This window comes from Diabrotica virgifera, chromosome 9, assembly GCF_917563875.1.
Source record: "Diabrotica virgifera virgifera chromosome 9, PGI_DIABVI_V3a".
NCBI classification, from domain to species: domain Eukaryota; kingdom Metazoa; phylum Arthropoda; class Insecta; order Coleoptera; family Chrysomelidae; genus Diabrotica; species Diabrotica virgifera.
Window position 1 is genome coordinate 182,328,203 of NC_065451.1, and position 16,477 is coordinate 182,344,679.

The window sequence follows — 16,477 nt, forward strand, 5'->3', positions numbered from 1 at the left end:
GACATAGTTGCCAAAGTATAAAAAAATCATGAATCCATTTTAAATCAAATAGATCACATAATTATTGTAAACTAGGATTATACAACAAAACAAATTAATATTCAATGTAGATAAATAAAAACTTTAGAAATAGAGAACAAGAATTAAGTTATAATCTTACGTTAAAGTAAATAATAAAAACAGTAAATATAATAAAACAAATACTTATAGTAAAGAATATAAACAAATATGAAGTGTCATCACCGCAACTGTCAAATAAATGGTAAACATTTATTCTAAAATGTCACAATCGTTCGATTACAATTACAGTGGGTTCCGAGCAAATGTGTTTCATAAAAACGCTTTATAATCCATTTATACAAATTAAATGAAACATATTATTGTGTATTTCTTTAGGTTAACGTTAATAGAAATCTTCAAATATTATTTTTACGCGTATATAATAAAATATGTCTAGTGGCTGTAATTAGAGTGTACTAGGCAAAATGATTCTAAGAAAGAACACACCTACCGCCTAAATATTTCGTGTTAGTATCATGTGACGTCACAGGCTATGACGCGGATGACGTGCAATGGTAAGTAAAGTAGACGAGGTATAGTTAAACTATGTGACGTCACGGGTCGTTTGAACTATTTTAAAATACAGAAGACTTTAAATTTGTACTTCTAAGTTATTGTGAGTTTTTGAAGCGTGAAATTTTGGAAATCTCATTTTTATGTAATATGAATATTGGGTGGTATCCCGCCGTCAATAAATAAATAAATTTTTGTAAAATGGAGGGAATGTAGAATTTTAAACTTTTTCTTATATATAATAATAAACAATTTCAACTACCTTTCCTAAATTTTCATCCTTCCTTTTTTTTGAGGTTTTCATAAAATTTTGTGTTTTTGATGGGGCTAATTTAGAAGCAAAACATTATAAAAAAATTTGAAATCATTAGGTACCTGCATATAGTTGAAAAATAAGTAATTATAAGAATCAAACACACACGTCACTGTTCATCTGTTTCATTTTGAAGATCAGGGTCTTCATCTGCAATATTGTCACATGTCAATATATTATTATAAAATTCGTGGAAAATAGGCGGTAACAAACTAAGAATTGAAATTAAATATATTTTTTTCTCTTTAGAGGTATCCCGTCAATAAATAAATAAATTTTTGTAAAATGGAGGGAATGTAGAATTTTAAACTTTTTCTTATATACCCGAAAAGATTGGTCATAAATTATACCACACATTCTGGGGTCAAAAATAGTTCGATTGAACCTAACTTACCTTAGTACAAATGTGCTCATAAAAAAAGTTACAGCCCTTTGAAGTTACAAAATGAAAATCGATTGTTTTCAATGTATCGAAAACTATTAGAGATTTTTTATTGAAAATGGACATGTATCATTCTTATGACAGGAACATCTTAAAACAAAATTATAGTGAAATTTGTCCACCCCATAAAAAATTTATGGGGATTTTGTTCCCTTAAACCCCTCCAAACTTTTGTGTACGTTCCAGTTAATGCATTATTGTGGTACCATTAGTTAAACACAACGTTTTTAAAACTTTTTTGCCTCCTAGTATTTTTTCGATAAGCTAGTTTTTATTGAGATGCGGCTTCTTTTTCAATATATTTACGTAAAAATTTTATGGGGGTTTTGTTCCTTTACACCCCCCAAATGTTTGTGTACGTTCCAATTATTAAACTATTATTGTGGTACCATTAGTTAAACACAGTGTTTTTAAGACTTTTGCCTCTTAGCCTTTTTTTATTAGTCACCTTTTATCGAGATGTAGCTTCTTTTTCAAAATATACCTAAAAATGTAAATTATAAATAAATTTTCAGAATATTAACAGGTCTCTATCTATAACCGTACTTAACCATATACAAATATGTGGTGGATTCGACAAATATTCAAAATATCTCAATAAACACTGACTTATCGAAAAAGTACTAGAAGGCAAAAAAGTTTTAGAAACATTGTGTTTAACTAATGGTGCCACAATAATAATTCAATTGGACCGTACACAAAAGTTTGGGGGCGTTTAATGAAACAAAACCCCATAAAATTTTTTATGTGGTGCACAAATTTCACTTTAATTTTTTTTTAAGATGTTGCTGCCATAAAAATTCCACATGTCCATTTTAAATAAAAAATCTCGAAAAAATCGATTTTCATTTTGTAAATTTAAAGGGCTGTAACTTTTTTTGTGTGCACTATTGTATATAGGTAAGTGAGGTTCCATCAATCTATTTTTGACTCCAGAATCTGTGGTATAATTTATGACCAATCTTTTCGGGACACCCTGTATAATAATAGACAATTTCAACTACCTTTCCTAAATTTTCATCCTTACTTTATTTTTTTGAGGTTTTCATAAAATTTTGTGTTTTTGATGGGGCTAATTTAGAAGCAAAACATTATAAAAAAATTGAAATCATTAGGTACCTGCATATAGTTGAAAAATAAGTAATTATAAGAATCAAACACACACGTCACTGTTCATCTGTTTCATTTTGAAGATCAGGGTCTTCATCTGCAATATTGTCACATGTCAATATATTATTATAAAATTCGTGGAAAATAGGCGGTAACAAACTAAGAATTGAAATTAAATATATTTTTTTCTCTTTAGAGCTATCCCGTCAATAAATAAATAAATTTTTGTAAAATGGACGGAATGTAGAATTTTAAACTTTTTCTTATATATAATAATAGACAATTTCAACTACCTTTCCTAAATGTTCATCCTTCCTTTATTTTTTTTTTGAGATTTTCATAAAATTTTGTTTTCTTTGATGGGGCTAATTTAGAAGCAAAACATTATAAAAAATTTGAAATCATTAGGTACCTGCATATAGTTGAAAAATAAGTAATTATAAGAATCAAACACACAAGTCACTGTTCATCTGTTTCATTTTCAAGATCAGGGCCTAGATTCCGTGCACTGTAGATATCTACATGTCGCTTTCTATCGATATTTGAATATCAAAATATATGAATTTTTAGCTTTAATTGAATTATTTTCTAGTTTTGCTCTAGTTTATCAATTAGAGTATAACCTAGCAACACTAGAAAATAATTCAATTAAAGCTAAAAATTCAAATATTTTGATATTCAAATATCGATAGAAAGCGACATGTAGATATCTACAGTGCACGGAATCTAGGCCCAGGGTCTTCATCTGCAATAATGGGTGCGTTCGGACGACCATAGTGGCTGACTGTCAGCAGAAATCGGCTGAGTGGTTGAATCCAGCCGTGATAGGGAAAGCTTAGTAAGTCCCGGCGCATATTGAACTTAAGCGAATCACAACCTGCGCCGGTGGGACGGGTGACCTGTGCAGTTATTTTTCTAGCGTGCCGCATATTAAACACAAGCTAACCCGACCATCGGCTGTCGCCGTAACGAATAGAGACGGGCAAAATAAGTGCAAACGTGTAACGGTTACTATTGATACCGGTTCTCAGTAGTACTGAGTACAAATACTGATTACAAAATACTGATGTATCTGATCCTTGTACTGAATTGAGTAGGCAACTAAAAAACGGTAGTTTCGTACATGTAACTAGTAACGTTTTAAAAATATCTTACATGTCCCTAGTAGTCGTAGCGGTATGACTTTCGAAAACATCGAATTTGATCATAAGCGGGTGCATAAAAAGATATCTTACACTGAGTATTCTATTTCTACATACCTTTATAATAACAAGCATAAGTTAAACACTGCATTGATTGTAATTGCAAAAACGGTTCGCATGTTTTAAATAAGATTTTTGCTGATTATGTTTTTGATAAAATATTAAATCACACAAAAAATACAATTCCCAACCATCATTTATTTTTAACGATAAACAAAAGTCTAATAAATATATGATGACGAGTTTAAAATTGAGCGACTTTGTCGATAACAGTGTCATTAATAAATATTTTTTACCATGAATCATTTTCCAATGATTGTGTGGATTTAGAAATACATACTAAACAATTTTTTGATCTGTATAAAGGAGATTATAATTATGACACATTATGGTACTCCTTATTTTTCAAATAATATGCTCTTGTAAACGCATAACTTTGATTTATTGGCTAAAGCCACACTAACTAGATACTTCACAAGAAATTAAAAATACTTACTATTCGACAAGCCAGAGGTGGCGCGTGACCTTGAGCGAAAATACACGGCGACAAATGCAGAATACGAGAAGGTCAACCGCCAGCACTCGCTTGTCGCATAATAACATGTAAAAAATTCACTGTTTTAATCAGATATATTATATTCCCTACTATTGCGCCTACTATATTATATAATAAAATACATATTAAAACAAATAAACGAAAACTTGTAGAGTAGTGCTGATTGATACAACAGAGCAATAAAATGTTATTCATACAAGATAGTGTAAAATATATCGCCGCTTATTCATTTCAGATATTTCCATCTCGCAAAACAAAAACACGTAAAAATTAACATCTGGCGCTGAGTCACCCGTCCCAAGCCCAAGAAAACTGTACGTCGATGACAAACCTTCCCGAGCTCGACCTGCGAACGCATGAACTGATAGTAGGATGCGCAGAACGGTCTACGCAACTCGCCGGTGCCAGTTTGTGTCTGCTTAGGATCAATTTGCACCGGTACTAAATCTCTCAGCGGCTGACTTCCAGCGGTGACGTCTGACAGCTACTGGCTACTGCTGGCTCAGCTCAACTGTCCAGCCGCTGTGGTCGTCCGAACGCACCCAGTCACATGTCAATATATTATTATAAAATTCGTGGAAAATAGGCGGTAACAAATTAAGAATTGAAATTAAATATCTTTTTTTCTCTTTAGATACAGTACGTAAATCGTTCAGCTGGACATAGGGAACATACACTGTATATATTTAGATACATAAATACATACATTGTATTATATTGAGATAATTGTGGCAACTGAGGTCTCTAGTTCACAATATGGTTGTTAGCATTAAGGGGCATTAACCTCAAAATTTACAACTCATTTCGACTGACAAATAAACGTCAAAATATGACAATGTAGTAGCTAAATATTTTTGGCCTAAGGGAATGGGAAAACTGTTTAGTTTCGAAATTAGTTTTTAAATAAAAAAGAATGTGTGTGTACTTTGTACGCACGTAAGAAGATATTCTTCTATTATATAATAGGTAATTTAAACGAAGTAAATATATTCTTTTTCTCATGATCATCTTTCAGTGCGTCACAGTTTTTCGATTTCTCTCTAACGCATAAAATTGTATGTGACAGAAAAAAAGGCACGTCTTTGAATACTTTGGTAATTATTCTAGTTCGGTGATTATTCTAGTTGTCGATAGATGGTGCCATAATCAAAAAAGAATTATTTATTAAATAAAATAATAATATTATCAATATAATCTGTACAATTTATAAGACTATACAAATGAAAGAAAATACCATTTTATAAATGCAATAGACACAACTGATTTGGTTTTATTCCAAATTGAAAATAAAATTTGACAACTGTCAGATTTAACTAAAATGTCACGTTAGAATAAATGTCATAAATGTGTATTATCACGGACTTACCTTTTTTTCCATAATTTGTGACGCACTGAAAAATGTTCATGAAAAGGAGAATACTTAAAAGGTTATTTGTACTTATTTTATTTAAAAATCAAACTAACTTTCTTATCTACCACTTTCAAAAAAGAAGAATATCTTCAAAAATTATATAATAATATACTTACAATCATAAAATCTATAAAAAAAATAAAAAAATAATAGCTTGCTTGGGGCTTGAACCCACTTCACGTCTACCGCGCCGTACGAAAGTTGACGGCATTTCAAACTGCACCACATTCACGTATACGTCATGTGGGAATATACACAAACTAAACGTCTATACCATAAATTTATATGAATTTAATAAAATTATTAGTTTGATTTTTGTCGAAATAAAATACAACAAAATATAGAGTAAGAAAACGATATATGAGATGAAGATTTGTAGAAAGTTTGTTCGTAATCAGATTATGTAAATTAAACCATTGCCTACTAATAGGTAACTACATTATTTTGTTTACATTTTAAAAATCGATAAGTATTGAAACTATTAGGTATTTCCAACTGAAACATTTAGAATTACGTACCTGCGGCTTTTCAAAACTATTTAAAAAGTCACTATAATTATAAATTTGATTTTATTTCTGTCCACACATCAATAAAAACTAATATACAATATTTTTGTTTACCGATAACCTCCATATTGAACAATTATTGACAGATCATTTCAAAATTTCAACACCCAATCAGAGCCCGTATAACGACTAATACCATACTGTCGGTGTGCGCATGCGCGCGGATCAATCAAATTTTACCCTCAATCGATTCGCCGCTAAAGAAGAATATCTTCAAAAATATTTTAAAAATTAAAGTAAAAGCATTAACTCATTAATCATAAACTTTGTTTTTGATTTATTTATGGAGAGGCTTGCTTCAAAACTCACTCATTCTATTCGTTCTAACAGCTCTATTGCACCAAAAACTCGTACTTGCACAGAAGCTTCAACTAACACAGGTTAGCGCAATTGCCACAATTCTCTCAATGTATATTCTCTATGTCCAGCTGAACGATTTACGTACTGTATAAGTAGTTGTGAATCATATCTGTGAGATACAGAAAGAGTTTGAAAATTTTCCACGGCGTCTAAAGTTGATCACATCAAAATTATCATCAGTCAGATTTTTCTTATATTTGATTTTGCTTGGCTCGTTAACAGTGGCGGCTCGTGATTTTTATAATAGGGGAGGCTATAACCAGGGCCGCCGAGAGGGTGGTACAGCCGGTACATTTTACCGGGGCCCGGCGATGTAAGGGGCCCGGCGTCGACCAGACCAAAGACGTAATTTTTCCCGTTTTTTTTTTCTCTTCACTTTATGTCCATAATGCGTTTAATTAATACTCGGCTATATTTAATATTATGACCTTTAATCAATTTGGTTCAAAATTTTAACAGCAATAAATCACAGGAGCCAAATACTACAGTGCAGTTAGATAAAACTATGGTATGGACATGGAGATTAAAAATATATCAGAGCTTCTAGAAGATTTACAAAAAATCAGAAGAATCTAAATTAGTTACCAGCAATAATTATCGAATAAATCCAGAATTTACATCAAATAAAGAAAAACGGCGCAAAAAGTCTGTGAGATTTTTTTATGATTTGCCTGGGCCTGGTAGTGATGCGACTGATAATTTTGAGCCCGACGCAATATTTCGCTGGAAATATTTAATATTGTCATATACATAATAAGCAATTTAAACAGAAGATTTAATTCATTCGCTATTTAATATTTTATGGATATTCCGAAAGGAAGATGACGGCAATATTAAGAAAAAAATTGATATACGTATGTATTGCTCGAGTTTTATAAAGAAGACATTAGTGAAGAACTGATAGATAAAATTTTTCATTTGAGAGCGATATACAAGGATAATATTGGCGAATCTCAACTTTCTCCAATATATTTGCTTATTAAAATTAAACATCTCAAATTTGAATCGTTATTGCGTTGAGAATATTTTGCACATTACCGGTGACAGTTGCAGAAGCAGAAAGACCCTTTAGTTTTCTTTTTCGCATAAAAAATACTATGAGGTAATGATGAAATATGATCAGTTAGCCGAGTTAGCTGCCCATCAACTTTGTGAATTGAGAATGATTTGGCAAAATCACGCGATTTTTCGAAAGTTAGAGACATTTTTGCCAATCAGAAAACACGAAAAGCACCTGTATTATTAATATTTTCACTATTAGGTATACTCCATCTAATTTACTTACCATTGCACGTCATCCGCGTCATAGCCCGTGACGTCACATGATACCAACACGAAATATTTAGCCGGTAGGTGTGTTCTTTTTTAGAATCCTTTTGTCGAGTACACTGGAATAACAGCCAATAGACATATTTTATTATATACGCGTAGAAATAATATTTGAAGATTTCTATTAATGTTAACTTAAAGAAATACACAATAATATGTTTCGTTTAATTTGTATAAATGGATTATAAAGCGTTTTTATGAAGCACATTTGTTCGGAACACACTGTAACTCTAATCGAACGAAGGTGACATTTTGGCATAAATTGGCAACATTTATTTGACAGTTGCGGTATTGACACTTTAGATTTGTTTTTATTCTTGACTCTAAGTATTTGTTTTATTATATTTATTGTTTTTATTATTTACTTTAAGGCAAGAATATACCTTAATTCTAGTTTTCTATTTCTAATGTTTTTATTTATTTACGTTGAATATTAATTTGTTTTGTTGTATAATCCAAGTTTGCAATCATTATGTGATCTATTTGATTTAAAATGGATTCAGGATTTTTTTAAACTTTGGCAACAATGTCAACTTAGATTTCTGACATAGATAATGACGTGCAACTGTCAGTAAATTAGACAAACTGTATAAGTATAATCAAAATTTAATGAAATTTATATTTATATGAAATAAACAATTTTTTTCGCCCTCCACTTTTTACCGAGGGCCCGTTCTTCACTGTTTACCGGGGCCCGCTCATCTCACTCTGCGGCCCTGGCTATAACTATAAAATATCTAGACAAATTTGTACTATCAAAAAAAAATGATCAAAAAAATGTATGCCCCCCCCCTCAGAGGGGGTTAATCTAAAATAGTATATTACATACCTAGCGGGAAAGTACTCTATTTCAGCCGAGCGGCAAGGTAGTTTACCGAGGTGCGAAGCACCGAGGTAAACTACATACGCGAGGCTAGAATGAGTTCCCGCGAGGTTTGTATACTATTTTACTCACAATTGGTTAGTAGTTTATGGATTTCTAATACTCACAATCTACCAATAATAATTTCGTTTCAAATATCTGTATCCATTTTCATTATGTGATAAGATGAATTATTTTAAGTAACCTGTGAGATCGTTGCTAGGTAACAAAACAAGTTTGTTGAATCTGACATTTAGGCGATACACGACGCCATTAATTGTACATATAATCAAATTGTGTTTATTTTACAAAAATGTCTGATAGTGAATTTGAATGTACGCCATTCAAAAACCATCTTTTAATCAAAAATGACATTGACATTTGCAGGTAGAGACCGGGAAAGTACTTTCCCGGCTAGCTGGGAAAGTAAAGTAAGTAATAAGTCGCTTCCTGATTACTTCAAAGGTTAGAAATCCATAAATTACTAACCGATTGTGAGTAAACATTTTTAACATCCTTTAAAAATCTAACAATATAATGTAACCTCAACATTTTAAACAACTCAAGGGCATTTACCCGTATATTTTGGTGGCTTAAAGCTTAAAGCATGTAAACCTATGATAACACTGATGATGAAATTTACAAGAGGTCTTTATTTTTTGTGATTTATGGTATACAGCCGGTTACAGGAGTTTTTCCTTGTGATATTTTCACAACTAGTGATAATCTAAAAATAAAGGAACATAGGGAGAGTTGGACAAAACGGGAGACCATTCTTGTTTATATTTATTACGGAAAAAATGTTTAAGAAATTATCATATTATTATTTTTTATAGGTATAACATTTACTGAAGCACACAAAAAACATATTTTTAGCTATTTTTAATGACTGGAAAATAGTAAAAAAAATATTTATTAAAGTCCTGCACATCTCGTTTTAGCATACCACATATCTCCAGAACTAAAGACAATAGAATCATGAAAATGGGAATGGAGTGTTTTGAAGAGTGATCTATTTAATGAAAATATTTTATCTATTTCCTACTTCCAGTTATACCGGAAGTTGCTTATAACTTCGTTTTTTTAAATGGGACACCCTGTATATTTTTACATTTCTGAATTCTCTTCCATGTCTTCTTGCTGAAATATGAGGTTTTGTAATATTATATAGGGTAGTTTAAAAAGATAATTACGTTTTCTTATTAAAAATTCACAAGGAAAAAGTTTTCCTGTAGTTGGCTGTATACCATGTAATACAAAAAAACAGTAAAATCCTGTATAAAAGGTATATTTAAAGGTAATTTAAATATACATTTTATACAGGATTTTACTGTTTTCTTATTAATTTCGTAGCAGTTTTCACACCCTGTAGAATTGGTTATTTGCCATCAAAAACTTTATTTATGTTCAAATGATTTTTAATATAGTCTACTATTGTTAAAAATTATTAGTGTAGCTAAATGTTGAATTTGGTATTCAGGGTTGGTCGAAACTCGGAATGAATATTTTCTGAGTTTTCTTAAATGGAACACCCTGTATTTTAGTATTGTAATGAAATTATATTTTATGGTACTTTTTTATTTCTTAAGCATTCTCTATACCTAACTGCCTTAATTTGTGCTTAATTGTTAATCGCACTAACAATCTTAACTACGTAGGTATTTTGATAGCTCAACAATTATTGGTAATTTTTAGGATCAGTCTAGACTTCTAGACTCTAGACTCTAGATTAATATGTATATATTTCCGAAAAATTATTTGTTATTGAATTATTTGCGAACATTTTATGTTCACGGCCAACCTAATAAAATTTCACATATTTTTTGTTGCAAATAATATCTGGCTTGAATCACCAATAACTCACAAACTAAAGCAGTTAGGTATAGGAAATGCTTAAGAAATAAAAAAGTACCATATTATATCATTACAGTACTAAAATACAGGGTGCTCCATTTAAGCAAACTCAGAAAATACTCATTCCGAGTTTCGACCAACCCTGTATTCTAAAATTAAAAATTTAGCTATATGGTGTAGTCCACGAATATACGACTGTTTTGGATTATCGCGACGACGAATATTTTAGTATGCAACATAAAAAGTACGAAAGTATTTTGCTCTAATAATTACTCCAATAAACACCAATATAATTTGCAATTTTCTTTCGTCCTTCATATTTTGCACAGTAAAATATCCGTTGTCGCGATAATCCAAGAGAGTCGTATATTCGTGGAATGGGGTATACTAACAATTCTTAACAATAGAAGATTATATTAAAAATCATCTGAACATAAATATAGTTTTGGATGTCAAACTACTACAATTCTACAGGGTGTGAATATTGCTGCGAAATTAAAAAAAATTGAATTCTCTTTTAAACTACCTTATATAACATTACAAAACATTTTAACAACGAAGACATCGAGGAGAATTTAAAAATGTAGGTAAAAATATATAGGGCGTCCCATTCAAAAAAATGAAGTTATAAGCAACTTCCGGTATAACCGGAAGTAGGAAATAGATGAAAATATTTTCATTAAATAGATCACTCTTTAAAACCCCTTCGTTCCAATTTACATGATTCTGTTCCTTTAGTTACAAAACCAACCAAATTAATAAATGTATAAACAACTCACATCGGGTGGGGTTTGAACCCACGATCTAAACTATCCCTGGCTATACTCTCACTAACTGAGCTATCTACGATGTCCCACGGGAGTCAGTCTGTTTCTTAATAAACATCTGCATTTAATAACCTTACATGTGCTAAAACATGGTTAAAACACAAAAAATCCAATAAATGGCATAAACTTGACTGTATTAAAGAACATTGTCTAGAATGGTATTTTGTTTGACCCATTGATATAATTGCACACTCTGCAAAAAGTTTATATACCTACGATAGTCTTTAAACTGATAAGGAAAAACAATTAAGTGGGTGTCGTATTATATCAGCTTTGGTGACATCATAACAAGTTTCAAAAGGATATTTATTACTGTCGGCGTCAAAACATAAGATTATTTTATGAAAGGGTCTATTCTCAAAATCTAGACAATTACAATGAATTTCAGAGCGAAGGCGTCGTCTGCTATATATAAGAAATAATGTATTATAAAATATTTTATTTTTACATTGTACAAATTTATTATGACCTCTGAGTACGTGTCAAATAAATATGTGAAGTGTTCTTTTAACACTCGTAAAGCGGTGCTTAGATTCTTACGTAAACAACGGTGCGGGGTGCATTTGCACCCCATCTGTATATCCATTTTTTTATATGTGAACGTCGGGAAAATTGATTTGAAAGATAATTAGGACTTGTTTATTATAGTATGAAACATAATTTTACAAACAAAGTGCCCATTTCTTCTTAAAAAAAATTATTATCGTTGCAAGATAAACACATGAAATTTTTCACAGAGTGACCAACACAAAGTTTTTACACAAAATACAGTTATGTCGGGACTTTCGGTCTTTTTTCTCTGACATAAGTAACACCGACCTTGTCCCGTAGCTCTGTTAGCTCCAAGTGGAACACCAGAAATGTCCAATTCAGGATATGAAATTTTCATCATTTGCACAATACAGTCATTTTTCTAAAAAATCACGTAAACGTAAAACGTTTTAGATGCTGCAATGGGTGTAATGTGTTTAGAATTGAATTTAATGCGAATAAAAAAATGGACAAAAATCAAAAAAATTTATTAAAAAGATAGGTGAGAAATGCGAGGTCTGGGGTGCGCCTGCACCCCGCACCGCCTTACGAGGGTTAATGTATATTTTGATTCGCTATGTATGTTTATTGCATTGTTCATAATGCGCATAAGTCCAATTTTCCAAATTTGTTTTACCTTTCTTGCGTCTCATAATCTCTAAGCATATACCCGAACTACTATATTCCCTAAAACGACACTCAATCCTAACTGCAAGACGCAAGAGTCTTGCAGGCTTAGTCTTGTTCTTGCTCAAGTCTTGCACGGTCAGTCTTGGTCTTGGTCTTGCTAAAATAAAGCTGTCTTGGTCTTGGTCTTGCGAAAATGCAAGAACAAGACCAAGACTGCAAGACCAAGACCGATTTTGGGCAACACTAATTTTTATATCATTTATTACTTCTGCTGATTATTTAATTCATTTTCCTTTTTACTCAAATAATTACATTATAGTTGTTTTGTATTTTAGGTTATCTCCAAGATGAAAACAGAACGGAAATCAGGGAGAAACCGATCCAAGATTCAGCTTGCAAAGGAAATGACACGAGGCGCCAGACTGAAGAAAAACCACTAAATAAAAATGTGAAAGTTGTGACCGGAAAACGAACTTATAAATGTGAGATTTGTTTTAAGCAATTTAGTAAAGCAAGTCATTTGAAACGACATTTGGGTGTTCACACTAGAGAAACACCTTATAAGTGTGAGATTTGTTCTAAGCGATTTCGTTTAGCAGGTAATTTGAAAGGACATTTGAGAGTGCACACCGAAGAAAAACCATACAAGTGCAAAATTTGCTTTAAGCAGTTTTCTCGCAAAAATGTTTTGAAACATCATTTAAGAATACACACTGGAGAAAAACCATACAAGTGTGAGATTTGTTTTAAGCAATTTAGTCAAGCAGGTGTTTTGAAAGGGCATTTGATGGTTCATACTGGGGAAAAACCTGAAAAGTGTGAAATTTGTTTTAAGCAATTTTCTCGCAAAGATAGTTTGAGAAATCATTTAGGAATGCATGCTGAAGAAAAACCTCATAAGTGTGAAATTTGTTTTAAGCAATTTAGTCAAGCAGGTACATTGAAAACACATTTGAGAGTGCACACCGAAGAAAAACCATACAAGTGCGAAATTTGCTTTAAGCAGTTTTCTCGCAAAAATGTTTTGAAACAGCATTTAAGAATACACACTGGAGAAAAACCATACAAGTGTGAGATTTGTTTTAAGCAATTTAGTCAAGCAGGTGGTTTGAAAGGACATTTGATGGTGCATACTGGGGAAAAACCTGAAAAATGTGAAATTTGTTTCAAGCAATTTTCTCGCAAAGATAGTTTAAAAAATCATTTAAGAACGCATGCTGAAGAAAAACCTCATAAGTGTGAAATTTGTTTTAAGCAATTTGGTCAAGCGAGTAATTTGAAAACACATTTGAGAGTGCACACTGGAGAAAAACCTGAAAAGTGTGAGATTTGTTTTAAGCACTTTAGTCAAGCAAGTCATTTGAAAAGACATTTGAGAACACACACTGGAGAAAAACCTCATAAGTGTGAAATTTGTTTTAAGCAATTTAGCGAAGCTTTTACTTTGAAAGTACATTTGAGAGTACACACCGGCGAAAATAAGTCTGAGGTTGAAAAAGCTCATAAGTGTGAAATTTGTTTTAAGCAATTTAGTCAAACAGGTACATTGAAAACACATTTGAGAGTGCACACTGGAGAAAAACCGCATAAGTGTGAAATTTGTTTTAAGTTATTTGGTCAAGCAGGTGATTTGAAAGTACATTTGCGAGTGCACACTGGGGAAAAACCTAACAAGTGTGAAATTTGTTTTAAGCAATTTAGTAAAGCAAGTGATTTGAAAGTACATTTGAGAGTGCACACTGGAGAAAAACCATACAAGTGCGAGATTTGTTGTAACAAATTTCGTCAAGCACATAATTTGAAAGAACATTTAAGATTGCACAACGGGGAAAAACCCTATAAGTGTAGTATTTGTTTTAAACAGTTTTCTCACAAAAATGTTTTAAAACATCATTTAAGAATACACACTGGAGAAAAACCTTACAAGTGTGAAATTTGTTTTAAGCAATTTGGTCATCCAGGTCATTTCAAACAGCATTTGAAAATACACACTGGGGAAAAACCTAACAAGTGTGAAATTTGTTTTAAGCAATTTAGTCGAGGAAATGATTTGAAAGTACATTTAAGAGTGCACACTGGTGAAAAACCTTACAAGTGTGAAATTTGTTTTAGGCGATTTAGTCAAGCATGTACTTTGAAAAAACATGTGAGAATGCACACTGGAGAAAAACCTCAAGTGTGAAATTTGTTTTAAGCAATTTAGTCAATCAGGTACTCTAAAAAAACATTTGAGAGTGCATATTGGGGAAAACCCTTACAAGTGTTACCCCCAGTTCCACCAACGCGATTTAAGTGAAAATTTGTCTTAATCTATAGTATAAAGTAGTATACAGGGTGTTTCATTGGGAAACGGAAATACTTTCATGATGAATAGAGGTCACGGAGCCGATTCTATATATACTCCATTTTTTGCCCTACCGACTTTTATAACCGAGTTACAGGGTGTTTTATTGATTTTGCCCATTTCTTTCCTAAGTCATAACTTTAGAACCATCCTGTATATTTTTTTGAAATTTGGTTCACATATGTCTCATTCAAAACCCAAACGACCGACATACTAACCGTAAGAAAAATCCAGGTCCGGATTAACAAAAAATTATAAAGTAATTGTGATCTTAAAACAACACCCTGTATATTCAAATTTTGAAAATCTGTTTGCATATTTGAAAAGTGCACAAAAAAGTAAGTGTAATGGTTCTCTTTAATTTTTCGGCCAGACAATTTTATAAATTTAATTTTGAAATTATATTGATTTTTTTAAGAACTCTATTAAAGAGCAGATATTAACTTTTAGTTATAAATTATTAAAGTTGATGAATAAATACTCATTTTAAAAATAATAATCAATACTTATTTACCACATTGGACCCATTCACTAATCACAAGAAAAATCCAGGTCCGGATTAACAAAAAAAATATACTAAAAAAATATGTGACCTTGAAACAACACCCTGTATATTAAAATTTTGAAAATTTGTTTGCGTATTTTAAAAGAGTATAACAAACTGCGTTAAAAGGTGCATGTAAAATTTTTGCGCAGATAATTTAATTACGGCAATTTTGAAATCATATTGATTAATTCTGTCAAGGTGACAAGAACCGGCCAGAAAAATTAAGATCAATCCCAATGTAATTAATGTAATTAGAAAATCGATTCGAATCTTTTAAAATGAGCAAGGAAATGTTATAAAAATGTTAGAAAATAGTTTTTTGTATAGCATTTTGAGCAACTGTTATAGTTCAAATATTTTTAATTTATGTTAAATTTTTGAATTGTTTAAACGATTTTTTCTTATTAGTTATAGCTGTTTTTTTTTTAATTATTTACTAGATTATTAAAATATCCCAATTCTCGCAATTGTAATTTTTAATGATGTGCATACAGCTACAACTCCAGAGAATCTATGAAGCCAGCGTAGAAGTATTGACTCATTAACATTAAATTAATTAAAGTTAATAATACCTGGTTTTTAATCTCAGACTTCTTTAAAATTTCAATATAATTTCAAAATTGCTGTAATTAAATCAACGGTGCAAAAAATTAAAATGAACCTTTAATCACAGTTTTTTATGCTCTTTTAAAATGCGCAGACAAAATTTCAATATACAGGGTGTTGGTTCAAGGTCACAATTACTTTATATTTTTTTGTTAATCCGGACCTGGATGTTTCTTGTTATTAGTAATTGGATCGTTCCAATGTGGTAAATAAGTATTGATTATTTTTAAAATGACTATTTATTCATTAAGAGGCTACAGTAGCGAGCAACAGGTAGCAGCAAACGCGTTCCAATATTGCGGCTCTAATTTTGAATATTTTGTCGAGATATTTGGCACACATATTCGTAATATAATAAAGAATGGCGGTACAGAGCCCAATTTTAGAAATATGTTAGTACGTGGAAATTACTCT

The 16,477-nt window shown here is 31.4% G+C and overlaps 1 protein-coding gene across 1 annotated transcript in view; it reads left to right on the forward strand.

Annotated features, from left to right (window-relative positions):
• Positions 1-15,146, forward strand: part of LOC126891878 (zinc finger protein 271-like) — a 36,943-nt gene extending 21,797 nt beyond the window's left edge. Inside the window, exon 2 of the mRNA XM_050661215.1 lies at positions 12,902-15,146. Within this exon, the coding sequence (XP_050517172.1) occupies positions 12,902-14,748 (1,847 nt within the window). The 3' untranslated portion in view covers positions 14,749-15,146. The remainder of the gene's footprint in view (positions 1-12,901) is intronic.
• The last annotated feature ends 1,331 nt before the right edge of the window (positions 15,147-16,477 follow it).